Source organism: Salmo salar, chromosome ssa02 (genome assembly GCF_905237065.1).
Source record: "Salmo salar chromosome ssa02, Ssal_v3.1, whole genome shotgun sequence".
Taxonomy (NCBI): domain Eukaryota; kingdom Metazoa; phylum Chordata; class Actinopteri; order Salmoniformes; family Salmonidae; genus Salmo; species Salmo salar.
Window position 1 is genome coordinate 11,188,384 of NC_059443.1, and position 18,768 is coordinate 11,207,151.

The 18,768-nt window shown below is 44.4% G+C and overlaps 1 protein-coding gene and 1 long non-coding RNA gene across 3 annotated transcripts in view; one reads left to right on the forward strand and one right to left on the reverse strand.

Annotated features, from left to right (window-relative positions):
• Nucleotides 1-201: 201 nt before the first annotated feature.
• Nucleotides 202-18,768, forward strand: part of LOC106605968 (maestro heat-like repeat-containing protein family member 1) — a gene marked incomplete at its 3' end in the record, with an annotated part of 28,268 nt that continues 9,701 nt past the window's right edge. For both annotated transcript variants that reach the window (XM_045697554.1, XM_045697559.1), the window contains 22 exon segments: nucleotides 202-493; nucleotides 1,236-1,347; nucleotides 1,532-1,677; nucleotides 2,609-2,740; nucleotides 3,002-3,164; nucleotides 3,388-3,486; nucleotides 3,616-3,767; nucleotides 5,798-5,938; nucleotides 6,428-6,520; nucleotides 6,988-7,066; nucleotides 8,026-8,139; nucleotides 10,207-10,280; nucleotides 10,643-10,765; nucleotides 10,929-11,039; nucleotides 12,918-13,062; nucleotides 14,255-14,295; nucleotides 14,472-14,613; nucleotides 15,258-15,310; nucleotides 15,865-15,972; nucleotides 16,324-16,443; nucleotides 16,909-17,031; nucleotides 17,480-17,626. In XM_045697554.1, coding sequence (XP_045553510.1) covers nucleotides 1,326-1,347; nucleotides 1,532-1,677; nucleotides 2,609-2,740; nucleotides 3,002-3,164; nucleotides 3,388-3,486; nucleotides 3,616-3,767; nucleotides 5,798-5,938; nucleotides 6,428-6,520; nucleotides 6,988-7,066; nucleotides 8,026-8,139; nucleotides 10,207-10,280; nucleotides 10,643-10,765; nucleotides 10,929-11,039; nucleotides 12,918-13,062; nucleotides 14,255-14,295; nucleotides 14,472-14,613; nucleotides 15,258-15,310; nucleotides 15,865-15,972; nucleotides 16,324-16,443; nucleotides 16,909-17,031; nucleotides 17,480-17,626 — 2,328 coding nt within the window.
• LOC123727863 (uncharacterized) lies at nucleotides 14,520-18,307 on the reverse strand. The gene is made up of 3 exons (XR_006759810.1): nucleotides 18,220-18,307; nucleotides 17,466-17,640; nucleotides 14,520-14,606 (listed from the first exon to the last, which is right to left on the reverse strand). It is a non-coding gene; the product is annotated as an uncharacterized lncRNA (long non-coding RNA).

Here is an 18,768-nt window from a genome sequence, read left to right on the forward strand (position 1 = left end):
CATAGATATTGTGATGTATCCAGTCCACATTGTCAGAGTATTTCAAGTCATGATGCATGACACAAAAACACATTACTTTCCTATGGCTATAAAGTTGCAAAAGTTCCAGAAAAGTGATATTTCACGTACCTCGTGATATCCAGTCAGTGATCTATCACATGCATCAAAATCATTGAATCAACTGAACTCCTGTCAAAGTCACGCCCACACTGACTCGAAGCACATGATTAGGGGTGTTTACCTGCGTGCTATGCGTTGCACTGGCATACAGCTAATCTAGCTACTGCATGCTAACAAGTCTCTCGCTTTATATTGAGGAAAAATACAATACCACAGTGAAAGACAGTTAGTCAGCCAAGTATCGGACAATATACATCGCATCTTCCCTGGATTACTGCGCGTGAGGAGATCCATCCTTGCATTTGTGTGTAACGTTAGCTAGCTTGCTAGCTACTTAACATCAAGCTAGCCTGTCAGACGGGCTGTTCGAAAGGTGGGGAGCCTACTTTGCTGAATTTAACGACGCTCATCATTCCACATGTTCGCCGCTGGTATAAGGTTAACAGTATGGATGTTGTCAATATACTAGAATTTAATACGTGAAATGTCATCGACCCACATTGTCTATTACTACAGGTGACCGCTAGCTAGCTCTGTTACAGAGCGTGCCCTTCTGTCTCATGCCGAAACAGAGCTAGCTTGTTGTCACCTGTAGCAATAGACAATGTAGGTCGATGACACTTCATTTATTCAAATGAAATTATAGCATATTGACAACAACCATACTATTAACCACTTAGCAGCGCAGAACATGTGGAATGGCTAACTTAGCTACAGTAATATCCCAACCAAGAAAAACAAGTCTTGGTCTGACAAGGAAGTGCTGCACTTCTCTGACTGTTTTCAGGTTCAGGCTCGTTATGATTTGACAGCTAGTTAACAGTTGATTTACTTTGTCATGCACTGTAACGGTCTGTTGCAACTCTGTTTGTATCCAGCATAGGACATGTCATGTGGCTATTTGCGCTAGTCTTAAAGTTGCCACATAAAGTGATGCAACTGAGCTAGTCATGATGTTACTGCACATCATCGCCAGTGAGAATATAATGGAGATTGCACTGTTTTAAGCACATGAATAACAATCACATTGTGTTGGTGTTCTCTCCATTCGTCCGACTATTACCATATACTACATTCTTTGACATGTCAAACATGCATGTTTTCTCTCTTTGCAGTGTGGTGAGACCAGATGAACACGTTTTAACCCTCTCTGACCACCAAATGAAATCCTAAATATCTCCAGTCCCAGCCTTCAGACAGGCACTATGGAGGAGTCAGATGTGGAGCGTGAGTGACCTCTATTCATAATCGTGTCCTTATGCCATTACCTCTTTTGATATTGGCTTTCCCTTGCATGCTGTTTGGTGGTATGAATAGACCCCAGGTCTCTCATTTGTGTCTCACTCCTCCATGTCTATTCTGTATTCTCTCACTCCTCCATGTCAACCCTGCTGTCTTCTCTCCCCGTCAGAGGTGACCCTGGCCCTGCTGGATTCAGCCAATGACAAGGACCCAGTGGTCAGGGAGCAGGTCAGGAAGTCCATACTGACCCTGGGGAAGCAGCAGCCTAACAAGGTCCTGTCCATGTGCCAGGACTACCTGGTCAAGCACCCCAAGGTCAGACACCACCACTACTACTGCCACTTACTGTTGATTAGCTACTGTGTGGAGCAGAGACTGGAACACTATAATAGAAAGTCCCCAGTCTCATTAGCAATTCATGCTGAACTTGATGTGGGACAGTGTATGTGGTCCATGTTTGTAGTCTATCTGTGTTTGTATTTGTGTTGAGGTAGGTGGTGCTCAATACTGGCCTACGTAAACATTGCTCCATGTTAAATTAATATAATCTTCTTACTACCAAGAACCAAGAAAATTGTAATACAAGCCTGATGTTTAAAACCTACTGTAGCAGTCATATGTTTCCATTGTACTTGAATAACAGCATAGATTTCTAGTTCTGTGTCGTTCTCTTAATTTCAGCCATTTATCTGTCCTGTCACCATCCTTGATGTAACTTTCACTCTCAGAACATGGGAAGTGGAAGTGTGACAGTGAAAGGGTTCTTGGATATGAGAAGGCGGCTACTGTACTATGTGTGACCATAGCCCTCTGATGCAAGGGTAATTTCAGACAGCACCAATGCTGCTCTGTGCTGCAGATTTCCTCACAATGCTGGAGAGAGAAGGTTTTGAGTTTTATTAGTCATTTGCATGGGATACGCATGGTATACATCGTCCAATGAAATGCTTACTTGCAGGTTCCTTCTCGACAGTGCAACAACAATAATAAAAGATTGCATTAGGATGTGATATGTTCTAACATGAAGAAATAACACACATCCTTCCAGAAGCTGGAGACCTTATCATCACTTCTCTGTTGACTGGGACTCTGCATGTGCTGCTCCAATGACATGAATACAAAAGAGATGGTGAAATATACTGTATGGGAGAGACTTTTCATACAGGCCACTGTGTTGACATTAATGCATGTAGACTTAAGGCCTGTGTTTTGAAGTGAATTACAATGTAAATGTATTTTCCTGCAGCTTGTCATTGGGCACAGAGTTGTCATACTGCAGACGATTGAGCTGATTGTGAAGACCAAGATAGACGATATCAGTTACCCGAAAATCAAAAGCATAATTTCTTTGGCCTCCGATGAAATGACCCGATCAAAGGTTAGATTGTTTCTGATGATTGTTATTTGGTCTCATCTGAAATACAGTTGGTCATTCAATTTCGATGCTTTTAGCCTAATATTGCATGTAATCTAGTTATTCTTCTGAGAATGTACTTGATTTATCAGTGGTTCTACTTTGTTCTAACATTGAGGCCATTGCATCAATCAGAACACATGAATAGTATCTGTTTGTTTTCATGTAATACAAAAAGTACGGCCTAGGGTTTGATTCAACAGCTCAGTTTTCATGTTTTTACAGGATGTTGTACCTGATTGGCAACAGGCAGCCAGCAATATTCTGGTTGCTGTGGGAAACAAGTACATCAATGACATCATGGAGGAAATCCTCAGCAAGTTCCAGCCAGGGATCCTCCCTCATTTTTTTGTGGTCCAAACATTAGCAAGCCTCTCTGAATCCAATGGTAGGCAAACACCAGACACAATGGCAAGCGCACTGTATAGAGCTGCCTAAAAGTCTAAATACTTAGGCTGCTAACATGTGTCCTTTATGTCCTGTCACATAGCTTCTGAGAAGCATTTGTTTGTCTTTTTACAAAGACTCCTCAGTGTTTTCAAATTGTTTAGATATCTCTTGGCATTGTAATAGAGGTAGAGTCTAACGTCTAATCTTACTTTTGTTGACAGTTTATGGTATGGTGCCGTTTCTCAATGCCATCTTGGGCACCATGCTCCCTATGCTTGGCATGGCCAAGCAGGACAACATGAAGTGGGTGTTCTCCTCCGGTAGGACTAGATGCACTATATCCAACATACTGCAGCATTATATTTTATTATTATTATTATTATTATTATTGTACATGGTTAAACATGCATTACCAGACCCAGTTTCTAGACCTTCCTTCCATCTCCCAGCTCTGTCCCACTTCAGTGAGAGTATTCTGGAGTACCTAGCCAACCTGGACAAAGCTCCCGACCCGACGGTGAGAAAGGACACGTTCTCCAGCGACATCTACGCGGCCTACGATATCCTCTACTGCAGCTGGCTCCAGAGCAGGGAATCCAAGGTACATTACATTAAGAGGAGCAGGAAACCAATTTCTCCTAATTACATTTCTGTCTCAACGGTCCCTCTGTTGTAGGGATGTCTTGATGAACGCAACCCCTTCGACGGTGTGCTGGTATTTATAGGGAAGGGAGGAGAGAGGTCCACAGTCAGGTCAATGACTGATATTAGATGAATAAAGACATTTTAGGAGAGTTTCCCGGACATATTTGCCTGGTTAATACTCAGCAAGGTTATGCAGAAAGGTTTTCTTGTGGTTTTTGAGTAGAGGACATAATCACAGTACAGGTTGGTCTAGGCTTGTGGGAAAACAAATATTCCCTTATCTGTAATCTGGTCATAAACTCTGTATTCCTCCATTTTGGTTATGAAATGATTAGCCACAGAGCAACTGCAGCATAACTGCTGCTCTCTTTATTTTTGAGAATGCCAAAAGTAAGATGACTCCCCGTCTCTGCATTGGTAAACAGATTTCTGCTTCAGTTAGATGTGGACTCGGTTGATTGAATCTTTTTCCAGTGATTGTCTGTGTCCCAAATGGCATTGTATTCCTTAAATCACGTGTCAAACTAATTCCATGGAGGGCTGAGTGTCTGCTGGTTTTCGCTCCTCCCTTGTACTTAATTGATGATTTAAGGTCACTAATTAGTAAACAACTCCTTACCTGGCTGTCTAGGTCTTGAGAGGAAAAACCAAAAACACTAGGCCCTCCGTGGAAAGTTTGACACCCCTGCCCTATAGAGTGCACTACTTCTGACCAGGACCCTTAGGGTTCATAGGGTTCTGGTCAAACCTGATTCTGCTGTATCTGATCAAAAATAGTACACTGTAGAGAATAGGGTGCCATTTGGGACGCAGTCCTAGTGTGGTGTTTCTCTCTCTCTCTCTCTCTCTCTCTCCCCCCTGGCTGGGGCTGTAGCTACAACTAACTGTGGTGTTTCTCTCTCTCTCCCTGGCTGGGGCTGTAGCTACGACTAACTGTGGTGTTTCTCTCTCTGTCTCTCTGTCTCTCTGTGTCTCTGTCTCTCTCTCTGGCTGGGGCTGTAGCTACGACTAACTGTGGTGTTTCTCTCTCTCTCTCTCTCTCTCCCTGGCTGGGGCTGTAGCTACGACTAACTTTGGTGTTTCTCTCTCTCTCTCTCTCTCCCTGGCTGGGGCTGTAGCTACGACTAACTGTGGTGTTTCTCTCTCTCTCTCTCTCTCTCTCTCTGGCTTTGGCTGTAGCTACGACTAACTGTGGTGTTTCTCTCTCTCTCTCTGGCTGGGGCTGTAGCTACGACTAACTGTGGTGTTTCTCTCTCTCTCTCTGGCTGGGGCTGTAGCTACGACTAACTGTGGTGTTTCTCTCTCTCTCTCTGGCTGGGGCTGTAGCTACGACGAACTGTGGTGTTTCTCTCTCTCTCTCTCTCTCTGTCTCTCTCTGTCTGTCTGTCTCTCTGTCTGTCTGTCTCTCTCTCTGTCTGTCTCTCTCTCTGTCTGTCTCTCTCTCTGTCTGTCTCTCTCTCTGTCTGTCTCTCTCTCTGTCTGTCTCTCTCTCTGTCTGTCTCTCTCTCTGTCTGTCTCTCTCTCTGTCTGTCTCTCTCTCTGTCTGTCTCTCTGTCTGTCTCTCTCTCTGTCTGTCTGTCTGTCTGTCTCTCTCTCTGTCTGTCTCTCTCTCTCTCTGTCTGTCTCTCTCTCTGTCTGTCTCTCTGTCTGTCTCTCTCTCTGTCTCTGTGTCTCTGTCTCTCTGGCTGGGGCTGTAGCTACGACTAACTGTGGTGTCTCTGTCTCTCTGTCTCTCTGTGTCTCTGTCTCTCTGTGTCTCTGTCTCTCTGGCTGGGGCTGTAGCTATGACTAACTGTGGTGTTTCTCTCTCTCTCTCCCTGGCTGGGGCTGTAGCTACGACTAACTGTGGTGTTTCTCTCTCTCTCTCCCTGGCTGGGGCTGTAGCTACGACTAACTGTGGTGTTTCTCTCGCTCTCTCCCTGGCTGGGGCTGTAGCTACGACTAACTGTGGTGTTTCTCTCTCTCTCTCCCTGGCTGGGGCTGTAGCTACGACTGACAGTGGCAGAAGCAGTGGGATGCATGAGTCACCTGATGGCCCATGATAAACTGGAGGAGCAGCTTCCCAAACTCATTCCCACAATCCTCTCCTTGTACAAGAAGAACACGGAGCATTACGTCATCAGTAAGGTAGGTCGGCCTCTAATGACCGCTGCTGGTGTTCTATACAGGGAATAAAGTGCTGTATGTGAGACACCCAGAGAGTTCAGCAGTTTGCCTGGTCCAGATCTCTGTGTGTGTAATAGTTTAGCTAACTCTTCTGACCTGCCAGTGTCCTGTCAAACAGGTAGGGCCCCCCTGGGAGGTAGGGCCCCCCTGGGAGGTAGGGCCCCCCTGGGAGGTATGCTTGTCATGTTCTCACGCCAAGACGTCTGGTTGTCTTGGCATAACCATGGTAGTTAGCTGTGGAGTTGACTGAAGCACATACTGATTCAGACCAGGATACTGTGCAGTCTGGCCCTATGCTATTTATGTTGATTGGGACTTGCATTTCTTCTTTAATGGAGTCATACTCTCCCAGTCATTCATCAGTCTTGTATCAGTATTTTAGTCTAGTCAGTTTCCCAACATTGTGCTCTGCTCACTAATCAGCTCATGTTGTTTTCACCTCCCCTGCAGAGCCTGTGTCAAGTTCTGGATGCTTCTGTGAACATGGGCAGCAGAGTTCTGGAGACTCAGATCGACAGCCTGCTCACTACTCTAAACCAGCAGGTACGGCAAAGTGACAGTCCCCTGATGGCACAATGCAATGTTGAGGGAGCTAGCATGCAAGCATTTCACTGCACCTTTTACACATGCTGTAAACTGTTGATGTAACTAATAACATTTGATTTGAAAGTACTTCCTTGAACACACAAAGCTTCTTGTCACTCCGCCTGGGCTGTTTGCGCAATGTCAATAGGATGTTTCTCTGTATTTAGCATAGCTAGTAATACTAGAGACTGACTATAAGGTTTCTCTATAATAGGATACATAATAAATCACTTCCTGTTCTCACATGGTTTGTCACTCACCCTATGTGACTTTGAAATGTCCATGATGCATTGGTTTGATTGCACTTAGGTCAACATCAATTAGATTGACTCAATAATAAACTTTTCAATATGGATTGGTTGATTTGTATGAATAATAGTTCATGTACCTACATGTACAGTAATTCTCATTTTGCGCCCCTCCAGGTTTGTGCACCTGTTGACTACAGCAACCCACTGACGGTGAAAAATCACAACGAGGTATTGAGATGCTTCAGCATTCTAGGTTGGTTTTCTGTTCTTCAATAATCCGTGCGTGTGTGTTTTGTTCTCTGGGTTTATTGGATTGAGAGGTCAGGGTTGTAGTCATTTAAGTAAATGTTACAGATAGAAATGCATTGAATAGAATTTACACGATTCTTTATTCTACATAACAATCACAACTGTTCTACCCAATAATTTCTACTGGAAGGTTCTAGAACAGGCCCCTTGACCTGGTCTTTGTTAGACCAGTCAGTGGACCAGTGTGAAGTTTTAATCCAGTAGTCATTTGCTTCCGGTTGGGGAGGGAGGGATTTAAGCAACAGTCCCCCTGCCACACAGACACTGCAGCAATATGCCACATGTCTGTCTTCACTGCTCTTCCAACTTATGGAGTTTGGATTGAAGACCTTATGGCTGCAACGTGTAGAAGGGTTTTATGAGGAGCTGGTCCTCACAGTTTGGACTGTGAGCATTCTGTGTGCTTGCATCTAAATATTACTGTCTGGGCCTATATATATATATATATATATATATAATTTTTTTTTTTTTTTTCAGATCTGGGTAATTTCCTTCACATTGTATAATATAAAATGATCATGGAATTGTAGAATATCAGTATTAATTGGTTCTGTTACCTACATGGTACAGTACTAGGCCTATATACCATGTTCAGAGTTCCAGACTGTTTTCCCTCTTCAACCAATACAAGACTCTCTGTCTCATGTGGCACCCTACTCTCTATATAGTGCCCTGGTCAAAAGTAGTGCACTGTATAGGTAATAGGGTGCCATTGTGAACAAGGTCTTTGTTATTCTAGAACTCGGAGCTGCTGCAGAGAAACTACATGATGGACACCATGTCCTCCTGTAATGAGAGAATCCATGATTTAGATCTGAGATGGTGTGACTTCACTCAAAGGTAAATGTGTTTAAACTTTAAACAGTGGTCTGACTCTGTGCCATACGCTTCCTTCCTCCTCAGCCAACACCTTCCCAGACCGGCTGGTCATGTTTGTGCTTCAGAAACTGGAGAACAGTAATGAGAGGATCCGTATGGGCTCCCTGGCCGTGCTCCGACACCTCATCAACTCCTCCAGTAAGACTGCTAGTTAGTCTGGCTCGGGCCTGTCTGCACAGGACAGGAGGCACTTACTGCAGTGTATATATAGACACCACTACAAACGAATACAGTAAATATATAGGCACTACTACTAACTTACTATAGTCACTACTCACTACTACAGTATACATAGACGTTACTACAATATATACAGTACCAGTCAAACGTTTGGACACACCTACTCATTCAAGGGTTTTTCTTTATTTTACGATTTTCTACATTGTAGAATTAGACATCAAAGACATCAAGACATCAAAACTATGAAATAACACATATGGAATCACATAGTAACCAAAAAAGTGTTAAATTAAAATATACTTTACATTTTAGATTCTTCAAAGTAGCCACCCTTTGCCTTGATAACAGCTTTGCACAGTCTTCGCATTCTCTTAACCAGCTTCACCTGGAATGCTTTTCCAACAGTCTTAAAGGAGTTCCCACATATGCTGAGCACTTGTTGGATGCTTTTCCTTCCTAAAAGGCACCTAAAGATTCTCAGACCATGAGAAACAAGATTCTCTGGTCTGATGAAAGCAAAATTGAACTCTTTGGCCTGAATGCCAAGTGTCACATCTGGAGGAAACCTGGCACCATCCCTATGGTGAAGCATGGTGGTGGCAGCATTATGCTGTGTGGGTGTTTTTCAGCAGCAGGGACTGGGAGACTAGTCAAGATCGAGGCAAAGATGAATGGAGCAAAATACAGAGAGATCCTTGATGAAAACCTGCTCCAGAGCGCTCAGGACCTCAGACTGGGGCGAAGGTTCACCTTCCAACAGGACAACAACCCTAAGCACACAGCCAAGACAACGCAGGAGTGGCTAAGGGAAAAGTCTTTGAATGTCCTTGAGTGGCCCAGCCAGAGCCCGGACTTGAGCCTGATCGAACATTTCTGGAGATATAGATGTGCAGCAATGCTCCCCATCCAACCTGACAGAGCTTGAGAGGATCTGCAGAGAAGAATGGGAGAAAGTTCCCAAATACAAGTGTGCCAAGCTTGCTGCGTCATACCCAAGAAGACTCGAAGCTGTAATCGCTGCCAAAGGTGCATTAACGAAGTCTGAGTGAAGGGTCTATTACTTATGTAAATGTAATATTTCAGTTTTTTCTATTTTGATAAATTAGCAAAAATGTCTAAACCTGTTTTTGCTTTGTCATTATGAGGTATTGTGTGTAGATTGATGAGGGGGGGGGAACTATTTAATACATTTTAGGATAGGGCTGTAACAAAATGTGGAACAAGTCAAGGCTTCTGAATGTTTTCCCAAGTCACTGTCCATGGTGTGCTTCACGTAATGGCACCAGTTGGATTTCATTTAGCGGTTATCCCTTGTCCTAACAGTCGACACATCTTCACCACTTTTACTTACTCGACACACTTCCCACAAACACGTCACTTGCAGGGGACACAGGTGTCTTGGGTTCTGTTCTTTGTGCATCCGTCTCCTCCCTGGGAGCTGTGTGCAATTTGCCTCGTGCAGAGGCTCATGGGGAATCTTTGCTGCTGCCTTGACTCTCATGTCTCTCAGGTAGCCCGTATGTCAGACTCGTGATGAAGTCTCTCCTGGGCATGGTGTTGTTCATGCCCTTCTTGAACAACGTGTGTGTTGACAGCAGCCAAGTCAAGCATGTTGTAAAACACAGCAACAGGCCAGCGGCGGCTGCTTCCTTTCAGAGTGCAGCCGTGCCATCTGATCAAAACAGCCACACCAATTTATGGTGGAAAACCATTCAAATAATGATATGCCCTCTGAAAACTGGTTCTAACTCCAGTTCTGTTGGTGATATTAACATTCTAACAACCACAGTGTCTTTTTATATAGACTAATTTCAGGCAGGTCAAGGATGGGGGGGGGGGGGGGGCATGACTTAAATGGCAGAGTAATAAAATACATTCATGAACAGTCAAAATGACTACTTTAGCAGTTCTAGTGTTATTTGAACCTGTTCTCTGGATTTGAAAGCATCACTGGTACTTACAAAGGACTTGTTTGATATGAAATGACCTCATGATGTTACTCAAGGCTTTCTGTCTGTGATCTAGCATCCATTATGGAGTCGAAGAAGCTTCTCATCCTGGCCAGCATCAGACAACCACTGGCTGACCACAGCAATAAGGTAACCTCATGCCATGTGTAAATATTAAACTGTTACAATTTGGCTCAGTTTTCTCTCCTGAAAGGCATAGAAAATAAAAATGAACCCAGTTTCAATGACCCATATCCATGTGCTGTAAAAAAAACCAAAAAAAAACACTTTTCAATTGGGAAACATATCACACATTATGGGCCAATTTCCCAGACATGGATTAAATCTGGTCCTGGTTTGAAAATCACTTTCAATAGGCTATAATCTCCATTGAACACGTCTTTTAGTACAAACATGCTTAATCAGGGAAACCGGTACTACATGTTTTCTTATTGTTGTATTGTTCGTGTTTTGCTTGACCTCTGACCTCTGTCTATCGTTTCCCCCTGCAGGTGAAGAAGAGGGTTGTCCAGGTGATCAGTGCCATGGCTCACCATGGTTACCTGGAGCTGGAGGGAGGAGACCTGCTGGTCAAGTTTATCATCCAACACTGTGCTCTCCCCGACACCTACTATGTACGTTTGTCATATCTACAATCCGTTTTGGTCTTAAGACATTATCCTTGGCGAGGGATTAGCATGACATTGTAGATGGTGGATCAGTTAAAACTACTCTCTGACTTGTATATGGTGGTCCGTGTGTTTCTTAAGAACTGTTTGTGGGTTTGGTCTGTTGCAGCGTCCAGGCCAGCGCCCCAGTGACCCGGAGGAAGTGACCAATGAGGCGCTGCGGAGCATGTGTGACAACACACTTCACCTCTTCACTACGACCGTGGGACGGCTGACTGACGTGAGTCTACTGCATGGAGATAAGAATCCTCTCTCTCGCTCTCGGCAGGCAATCTATCACCTGTTTTCTTCTCTCACATTAACATTATTTATCTGATCAGCATATTTATGCACAAACAACATATTTTGTTGTTCATGGAATCGTTTCAGGTATAGAGGCAGTGAACAAATTACATTTTAATGTTTGTTCCTGCTGTAAAAACGGCTTTTGAATACGTCGAAGCCAAGTCACACTTAACACCAAACATAATACCGTTTATGAGAAGAGGCTGAGGGTGGAATTGCTATAATATGGAGTTTTGTGTAAAGAAGCTCAGTCAGTTCATACTTTCCTATCATCAGATGTCTTGAGGGAAAACCGGCTCACATCCAAAGACGGCATCACCCTGTCTGTTTTACAGCCAGTCACTCTGCTCTTAGTTACTTGTTCCTTTGAGGTTCCCAACATCAACACTCTCTCTGAGATGACATGTCTCTTGTATTACTTCCCACTGGAAGCTATGAGACAAGGCATTGACAGAGACTGAAGAGAACAATGATTTACCATTCCTTCATGGGATTAAATCTCTGCAGAATTGGGTTCAAATCATACATTAAATATTTTGATTTATAGTTCTGGGTTTGATTTAGGCTGCCTAGAGCTCTGGGTTTGATTTAGGCTGCCTAGAACTCTGGGTTTGATTTAGCATGCCTAGAGCTCTGGGTTTGTACTTTTGTGACTATTCTATTGGTTCAATTGCACCAGGTGAACTCAATGTTGTGATATTACTGTACATCTGTCTCCCTGTGGCAGGTGCTGTGTTCCATGCTGTACTACCTGTCTGTCTTCAGGTGCTGTGTTCCATGCTGTACTACCTGACTGTCTATGTCTGTCTGTCTGCAGGTGCTGTGTTCCATGCTGTATTACCTGTCTGTCTGTCTTCAGGTGCTGTGTTCCATGCTGTACTACCTGACTGTCTATGTCTGTCTTCAGGTGCTGTGTTCCATGCTGTACTACCTGACTCTCTGTCTGTCTGTCTTCAGGTGCTGTGTTCCATGCTGTACCACCTGACTGTCTATGTCTGTCTTCAGGCGCTGTGTTCCATGCTGTACCACCTGACTGTCTATGTCTGTCTTCAGGCGCTGTGTTCCATGCTGTACCACCTGACTGTCTGTCTTCAGGCGCTGTGTTCCATGCTGTACCACCTGACTGTCTATGTCTGTCTTCAGGTGCTGTGTTCCATGCTGTACTACCTATGTCTGTCTGTCTTCAGGTGCTGTGTTCCATGCTGTACTACCTGACTGTCTCTGTCTTCAGGTGCTGTGTTCCATGCTGTACTACCTGACTGTCTGTCTTCAGGTGCTGTGTTCCATGCTGTACTACCTGACTGTCTGTCTTCAGGTGCTGTGTTCCATGCTGTACTACCTGACTGTCTATGTCTGTCTTCAGGTGCTGTGTTCCATGCTGTACTACCTATGTCTGTCTGCAGGTGCTGTGTTCCATGCTGTATTACCTGTCTGTCTGTCTTCAGGTGCTGTGTTCCATGCTGTACTACCTGACTGTCTATGTCTGTCTTCAGGCGCTGTGTTCCATGCTGTACCGCCTGACTGTCTGTCTTCAGGTGCTGTGTTCCATGCTGTACTACCTGACTGTCTGTCTTCAGGTGCTGTGTTCCATGCTGTACCACCTGACTGTCTCTGTCTGTCTTCAGGTGCTGTGTTCCATGCTGTACTACCTGACTGTCTGTCTGTCTTCAGGTGCTGTGTTCCATGCTGTACTACCTGACTGTCTGTCTTCAGGTGCTGTGTTCCATACTGTACCACCTGTCTGTCTGTCTGTCTTCAGGTGCTGTGGTCCATGTTGTACTACCTGACAGTGATCCTCTGTCTGTCTCTTCAGGTCCTGTGGCCCATGCTGCTGTACTACCTGACCCCAGGTCAGTACTCCAACGCCACCACACCGCTCTGTAAGAGCCTCACGCTGCTGGGAACCAAGAAGAGAGCCTCCCAGGAGCCCAACTTCAACATCGACTTCAACGAGCAAGGTAGGTGTCTTTTAGAAGGAGCTCCATTTACTAGGTGTGCAACAGAAATGTATTTTTTCTATCCTGTCCTCCCTGGTAGACAGTTACAGTAGATTCATAAACAGTACATTACATTCATATTAACAAGCCATTATGATGTCATCACGATGAGCCAGGGGGATCTGACCAATGAGATGTCTTTTCCTCCCTCCCTTTTCCACTCACTGTTTCCGTATTGGGATTCGGCACACAGGCCCTTTAATGTAAACCAGATGGTCGCAGCCCGGGCCCACTCCTCGTCAGCACTTCTTTAATGTAAACCAGATGGTCGCAGCCCGGGCCCACTCCTCGTCAGCACTTCTTTAATGTAAACGAGATGGTCGCAGCCCGGGCCCACTCCTCGTCAGCACTTCTTTAATGTAAACGAGATGGTCGCAGCCCGGGCCCACTCCTCGTCAGCACTTCTTTAATGTAAACCAGATGGTCGCAGCCCGGGCCCACTCCTCGTCAGCACTTCTTTAATGTAAACCAGATGGTCGCAGCCCGGGCCCACTCCTCGTCAGCACTTCTTTAATGTAAACCAGATGGTCGCAGCCCGGGCCCACTCCTCGTCAGCACTTCTTTAATGTAAACCAGATGGTCGCAGCCCGGGCCCACTCCTCGTCAGCACTTCTTTAATGTAAACCAGATGGTCGCGCCCGGGCCCACTCCTCGTCAGCACTTCTTTAATGTAAACCAGATGGTCGCGGCCCGGGCCCACTCCTCGTCAGCACTTCTTTAATGTAAACCAGATGGTCGCGGCCCGGGCCCACTCCTCGTCAGCACTTCTTTAATGTAAACCAGATGGTCGCGGCCCGGGCCCACTCCTCGTCAGCACTTCTTTGGGATTGGGATTTTTTTTTTTTTTTTTTTTCTTCGTTGAAACTTTATTTTCTACAGCCATTTTATTCTCATTAAAGGGCCGTTGGTCGGTTCTTAGAGGCCAGACAGACCAGAGTGTCTGGTTCTGATTAGCTGAATGAGAAGCCACATTTATCACTAAATAAAGCACTGGCGTCGGCTGGGTCTTGAACTGTAAGGTCATTGTTTCAATGATTAAGCTCAACTCTTTGTGGGGAGAAGTACGAGCCTGGCCACTTAATCATTCAGTCATTCATTATAATGCTTAGTCTATCAGCCTTGTTTACTCATCTGTTTCTTCTTTCTAATTCAGTTAATCTTCCCTCTCCACATATACTGATGGTGCGGCTCTTGGTGAGTATGAAACCCTAATGACATGCCACTTGAATGCTCATAGATTTCAGTTTGCTATGTGGGTGTTATAAAACTTGAACTTGATTTAAACCCCCATGAAGTATGATCAATGTCTCCAGTAATAGCTAGGCTATTTCTTTGTCTTACCTGTAAATCGGGATGTGCTTGTGTCTCAGGTGAATGGTTCGTTCCCGTTCCGGAGTCGTGGCCATGGTGCACCGTCTCTGTCTCTACTGAACGTTATAAGTCCTAATATCCACCCCAACGCTGAGACACTCTGGGAGAAGGAGATCCCTGCTCTCCTCAGCTACCTGGAAGGTAAAGGACCTCAACTCAATGACCCCAGAGTCTTATAACCTGTAGCGAGCTATGTCTGTGTGTCAAATGGCACCCTATTCCCTATGTAGTGCCTATGGGCCCTGGTCAAAAGTAGTGCACTGAATAGGGTGCCATTTGGGGCTCATCATATATATATATATATATATCTCCAAAGCAGAAATAACCCTGAGCGACTTTTATTGCTCCTGCAGTATTGACAGCTTAGGAGGCTGTGAACCTCGTTTTAATATCCGTGGTTTAAAATAGTTCTTCCTCCATGTATTCTACTGAGAACTGACATCAATAAAGACGCATGCTTCTACCACAACAGCTGCAGTTAAGGGACATTATAAGTGATTCACAATTTTGAAGGCAATATTTTATGGGCTATATTTTTTTTGGAGATATAACTTTTTATTTAATTTTTTTGCAGTGGGCCATTTTCATCTTTCCATCATAAAAATACATAGCTTGGATTGAAGTAGAGCATAGGGCATTAAAACTGATCTTAAATCATTTTAGCTCTTTGGTCAGTTTTGGAACGTGCACAGAATATTCTGCTGCCCTCTTTTGTAGTTGTTTTTTTGTCTGGGAGGAAGTGCGGCGAGCGAGGTCTGAGTAGTATGGTCTATTCTTCTTTACAGAGTCTACCCCAGAAACACTAGACAACAAGAAATGGGAAGAGAGTCTATTACAGGTATGCCCGTCTTTATCTAACATCCTCTTTGTCTGTCCCCACAACACTGTCAATAAGTCACTATGGTGATCTTTATCTAACATCCTCTTTGTCTGTCCTCACAACACTGTCAATAAGTCACTATGGTGATCTTTATCTAACATCCTCTTTGTCTGTCCTCACAACACTGTCAATAACAGTCACTATGGTGATCTTTATCTAACATCCTCTTTGTCTGTCCTCACAACACTGTCAATAACAGTCACTATGGTGATCTTTATCTAACATCCTCTTTGTCTGTCCCCACAACACTGTCAATAACAGTCAATATGTAGAATAAGGTTTGTCCCAAAAGGTATCTTGTTCATTTTATAATACACTACTTTTGACCAGGGCTCTGGTCAACAGTATTGCACTACATAGGGAATACGGTGCCATTTGGGATGCATGCAGTGTCTGACGCACAAAGCGTTGGATAAGAAGTGTTTTCTGTTTCAGTCACAAAGGGATTTGATATACAGCATAATGATGTGGTCACATGGCTGTGTGGTGGGGTTTTGTTTGGACATATACAGTTCCTAGCCAAGTCCCTGGTGGCCATAGCTGATGACAAGTGGAGCTGTCAGCTGGCTATAGAGGCCACACGTTACCTGTCCACCTATAACCAGTCCCTGGAAGAGAAGGTTAGTGAACAACCTCATCCTAACCTCTCTTCAACCATGAGTAGGGCCAAGAGTTCTTCATGACCTGACCAGGGAGTTCTCCGGTCTTCACTTATAGTTCAGGGAAAACTCCTAGCCCTAACCATGAGATGTAACACATTGTATTTATGTCTCTTTAAACATGATCTTATTTAAAAGTACCTCAAGGAACTCTTCTGAACCTGATAAGCGTTAACAACATCTTATTAAAACAATATATTCTACAAAGTTTCCAGGTTGGTAGAACCTCAATCTTCAGTAAAATCTTAGTAAAATAATATCTTCTACGAACTATCAAGGTTTCTCTTCTTGGCTTCATGGCTCTTTCCACAGCGTTTCCTCTACAGGTGCGTTGGAGTGACCCTGCAGCAGTGTTCCAATAAGGAGGTGGTCCAGAAGCAGCTCCAAGAGATACTGATCAGTGCACGACACAACGACGCCATCGAGAGAGCGGTAAAACCTCTTAGTCCCCGTTTGAGTCAGGCCATGATCCTCTTGATAGCATTTGCTTTTATTTATCATCATATGTTCAGCGTGACCTGTGATGTAATTGTCTGCGTAAGGCAGGGCAGAGCGTCGCCGGGCAGAACAGGGATTCTTTGTGCAGTTTAATTGCCCAGTTAAGACAGTCTTGTGACAAGTAGTCTTATGCCTTTGCTTATTTTCAAAGGGAGGTCACGTCTGCCTTCCTAAGCTGTAATTTGTGTCTGGAGTTAAGTTTCCCCCTCATTTCCGTTGTATTTTAACCAGATGATTAGGAATTGTGGTGTTTTTACAGTCTTTAGGCCTAATAGAGAGTGGTAGTCAAATTGTAATGCCGGTGTTAATGATAATCTAGATGTACTGTTTGGTCATAGGAGGCTGAAGTGTCCATTAAACTGTGCTAATAGGGTGTGTTTGGGGTAATGGGTTTCCCAGGGTGTCGCCATGGGGATCGGGCTGTGTGCAAGCAGTCATCTCGATGCCACTCTGGCCAAACTGGACGACTTCGGGAAATCTGACGCCTTCAAGAAAGCCTCAGGAATATTCAGCCTGCTCAAAGTTAGTATGCTATTCGTGTTTTTATTTTCATCGTAGCCGATAAACACAAACTTGGCAATGCCTGCCTGCCTTGGAGGTTCTATCTACACTGTACAGTCAGCAATTTAACACATTCAGATTGAAGATTTTTATGGAGCTTGTTGATTTCTTTCTACTACTTTGAGCATTTGATTGAGCCTGCCTGGAGTGTCAGGTACAGTAGGCACGGTTTGCACTTTGGGGACTATTCCATTGGTTCCATTTCACCAAACAAGCTCGATCAAGCCCTGCTAAAGTATTTTTAAAGGAAACGTTTACAGGTGTTGATAAACTGATTTTAATTAGCCTAATTTATATTTTTGAAGGTTTTTATAAAGTTGACATTAATTCCACATTGAAATAGCTTTTTAGTCCGCTACTAAGCTCAATCTACACCATAATCCTCCCATCTCTACCTCCTCCTCCTCAGGACAAGAATGACTTGGATGTAGAGAAGATGAAGAGCACGCTGATCCTGTGTTACGGTTACGTAGCGCTCCACGCCCCAGAGGACCAGATCCTGTCCCGCATCGACTCAGACATCCTCCGCAGCATCAGTAAGCACTTCAACACCAAGGTAAGGAGCTAGGACTTGAGAGACACAGTCACATGATTGCTCCACCACATCCCTTAATTACTCCACCACATCCCTTTAATAAAGCTAGTCCACAACGTTTTGATCCAAGAGTGAATCTCTGTCAGGAAGGCCTGGATGAAACAGACAGCCAGCATCTCTCAAATGTAAATAGTTCTTTAGATGTTGTCATCAGTCTCAATGGACCCGTTTTGGCCTTCAGGGCACATATTCACAAAGCGTCTCAGAGTTGGAGTGCTGATCTAGGATCAGTTGTATCTTTTAAATCATAATGAATAAGAGGGGGGGACCTGATCCTAGATCAGCACTCCTACTCTGAGACACTACAGGCCCAGGCCTTCATCAGCATAAAGACAGAGTTAGTTAGGCTGTTACCTTTGGCTGCCCATACTGTTAGAGTACAGAGGCTGCCAGGGACGACCTGTTAAATACCCCCACATGTCCTATAAAGAGGTCTGGCCAGTCAAATTAAACCCCACTCCCATCTCCAACCATCCATTTACCCCCCATTGCAGAGAGAGAAATAATCACTGAGCGATACCCGTCGCTGATCACCACATAGCACTGTGTTTTACCATCGCCTTGTAATGTTTTCCCCTTCCTCAATGGCAGCGTTAGCTAGCGTAGTCAGAATAGCTGCAGCTTCACATTATTCCTGAAAATCTATTTTTTACCGTTCTCCGTTGGCCCAGTGAGCATGCTTGGGTTGGCGAGGTACCGAGTGACCTCACAGAGAAGAAGTTCTGTGAGCATGCGTGGGTTGGCATGGTACTGAGTGACCTCACAGAGCAGAAGTTGCGATAAGGCTGAGTCTGATGGAGTTAAAAGACATGCTGGTCAGACAGATCCATCCCAAATGGTACCCTATTCCCTACATAGTGCACTATATAGTGAATAGGGTACCATTTGGGATGTACACAGACAGTTGGTTAGGCTCACTGCTCACAGTTACATACTGGTGGTTATATGGTTAAAACCAACGATGGGTCATAATTGAGGCATTTGAAAGGTACATAAAACCACACAGCACAAACCACAGTGAAAGGAACGTGTGATTATATCAACCAGTTAGAGAAGTCACGCTACGTTGTAGTGTTTCAAATGTCTCACTCGTAGCATTCAGG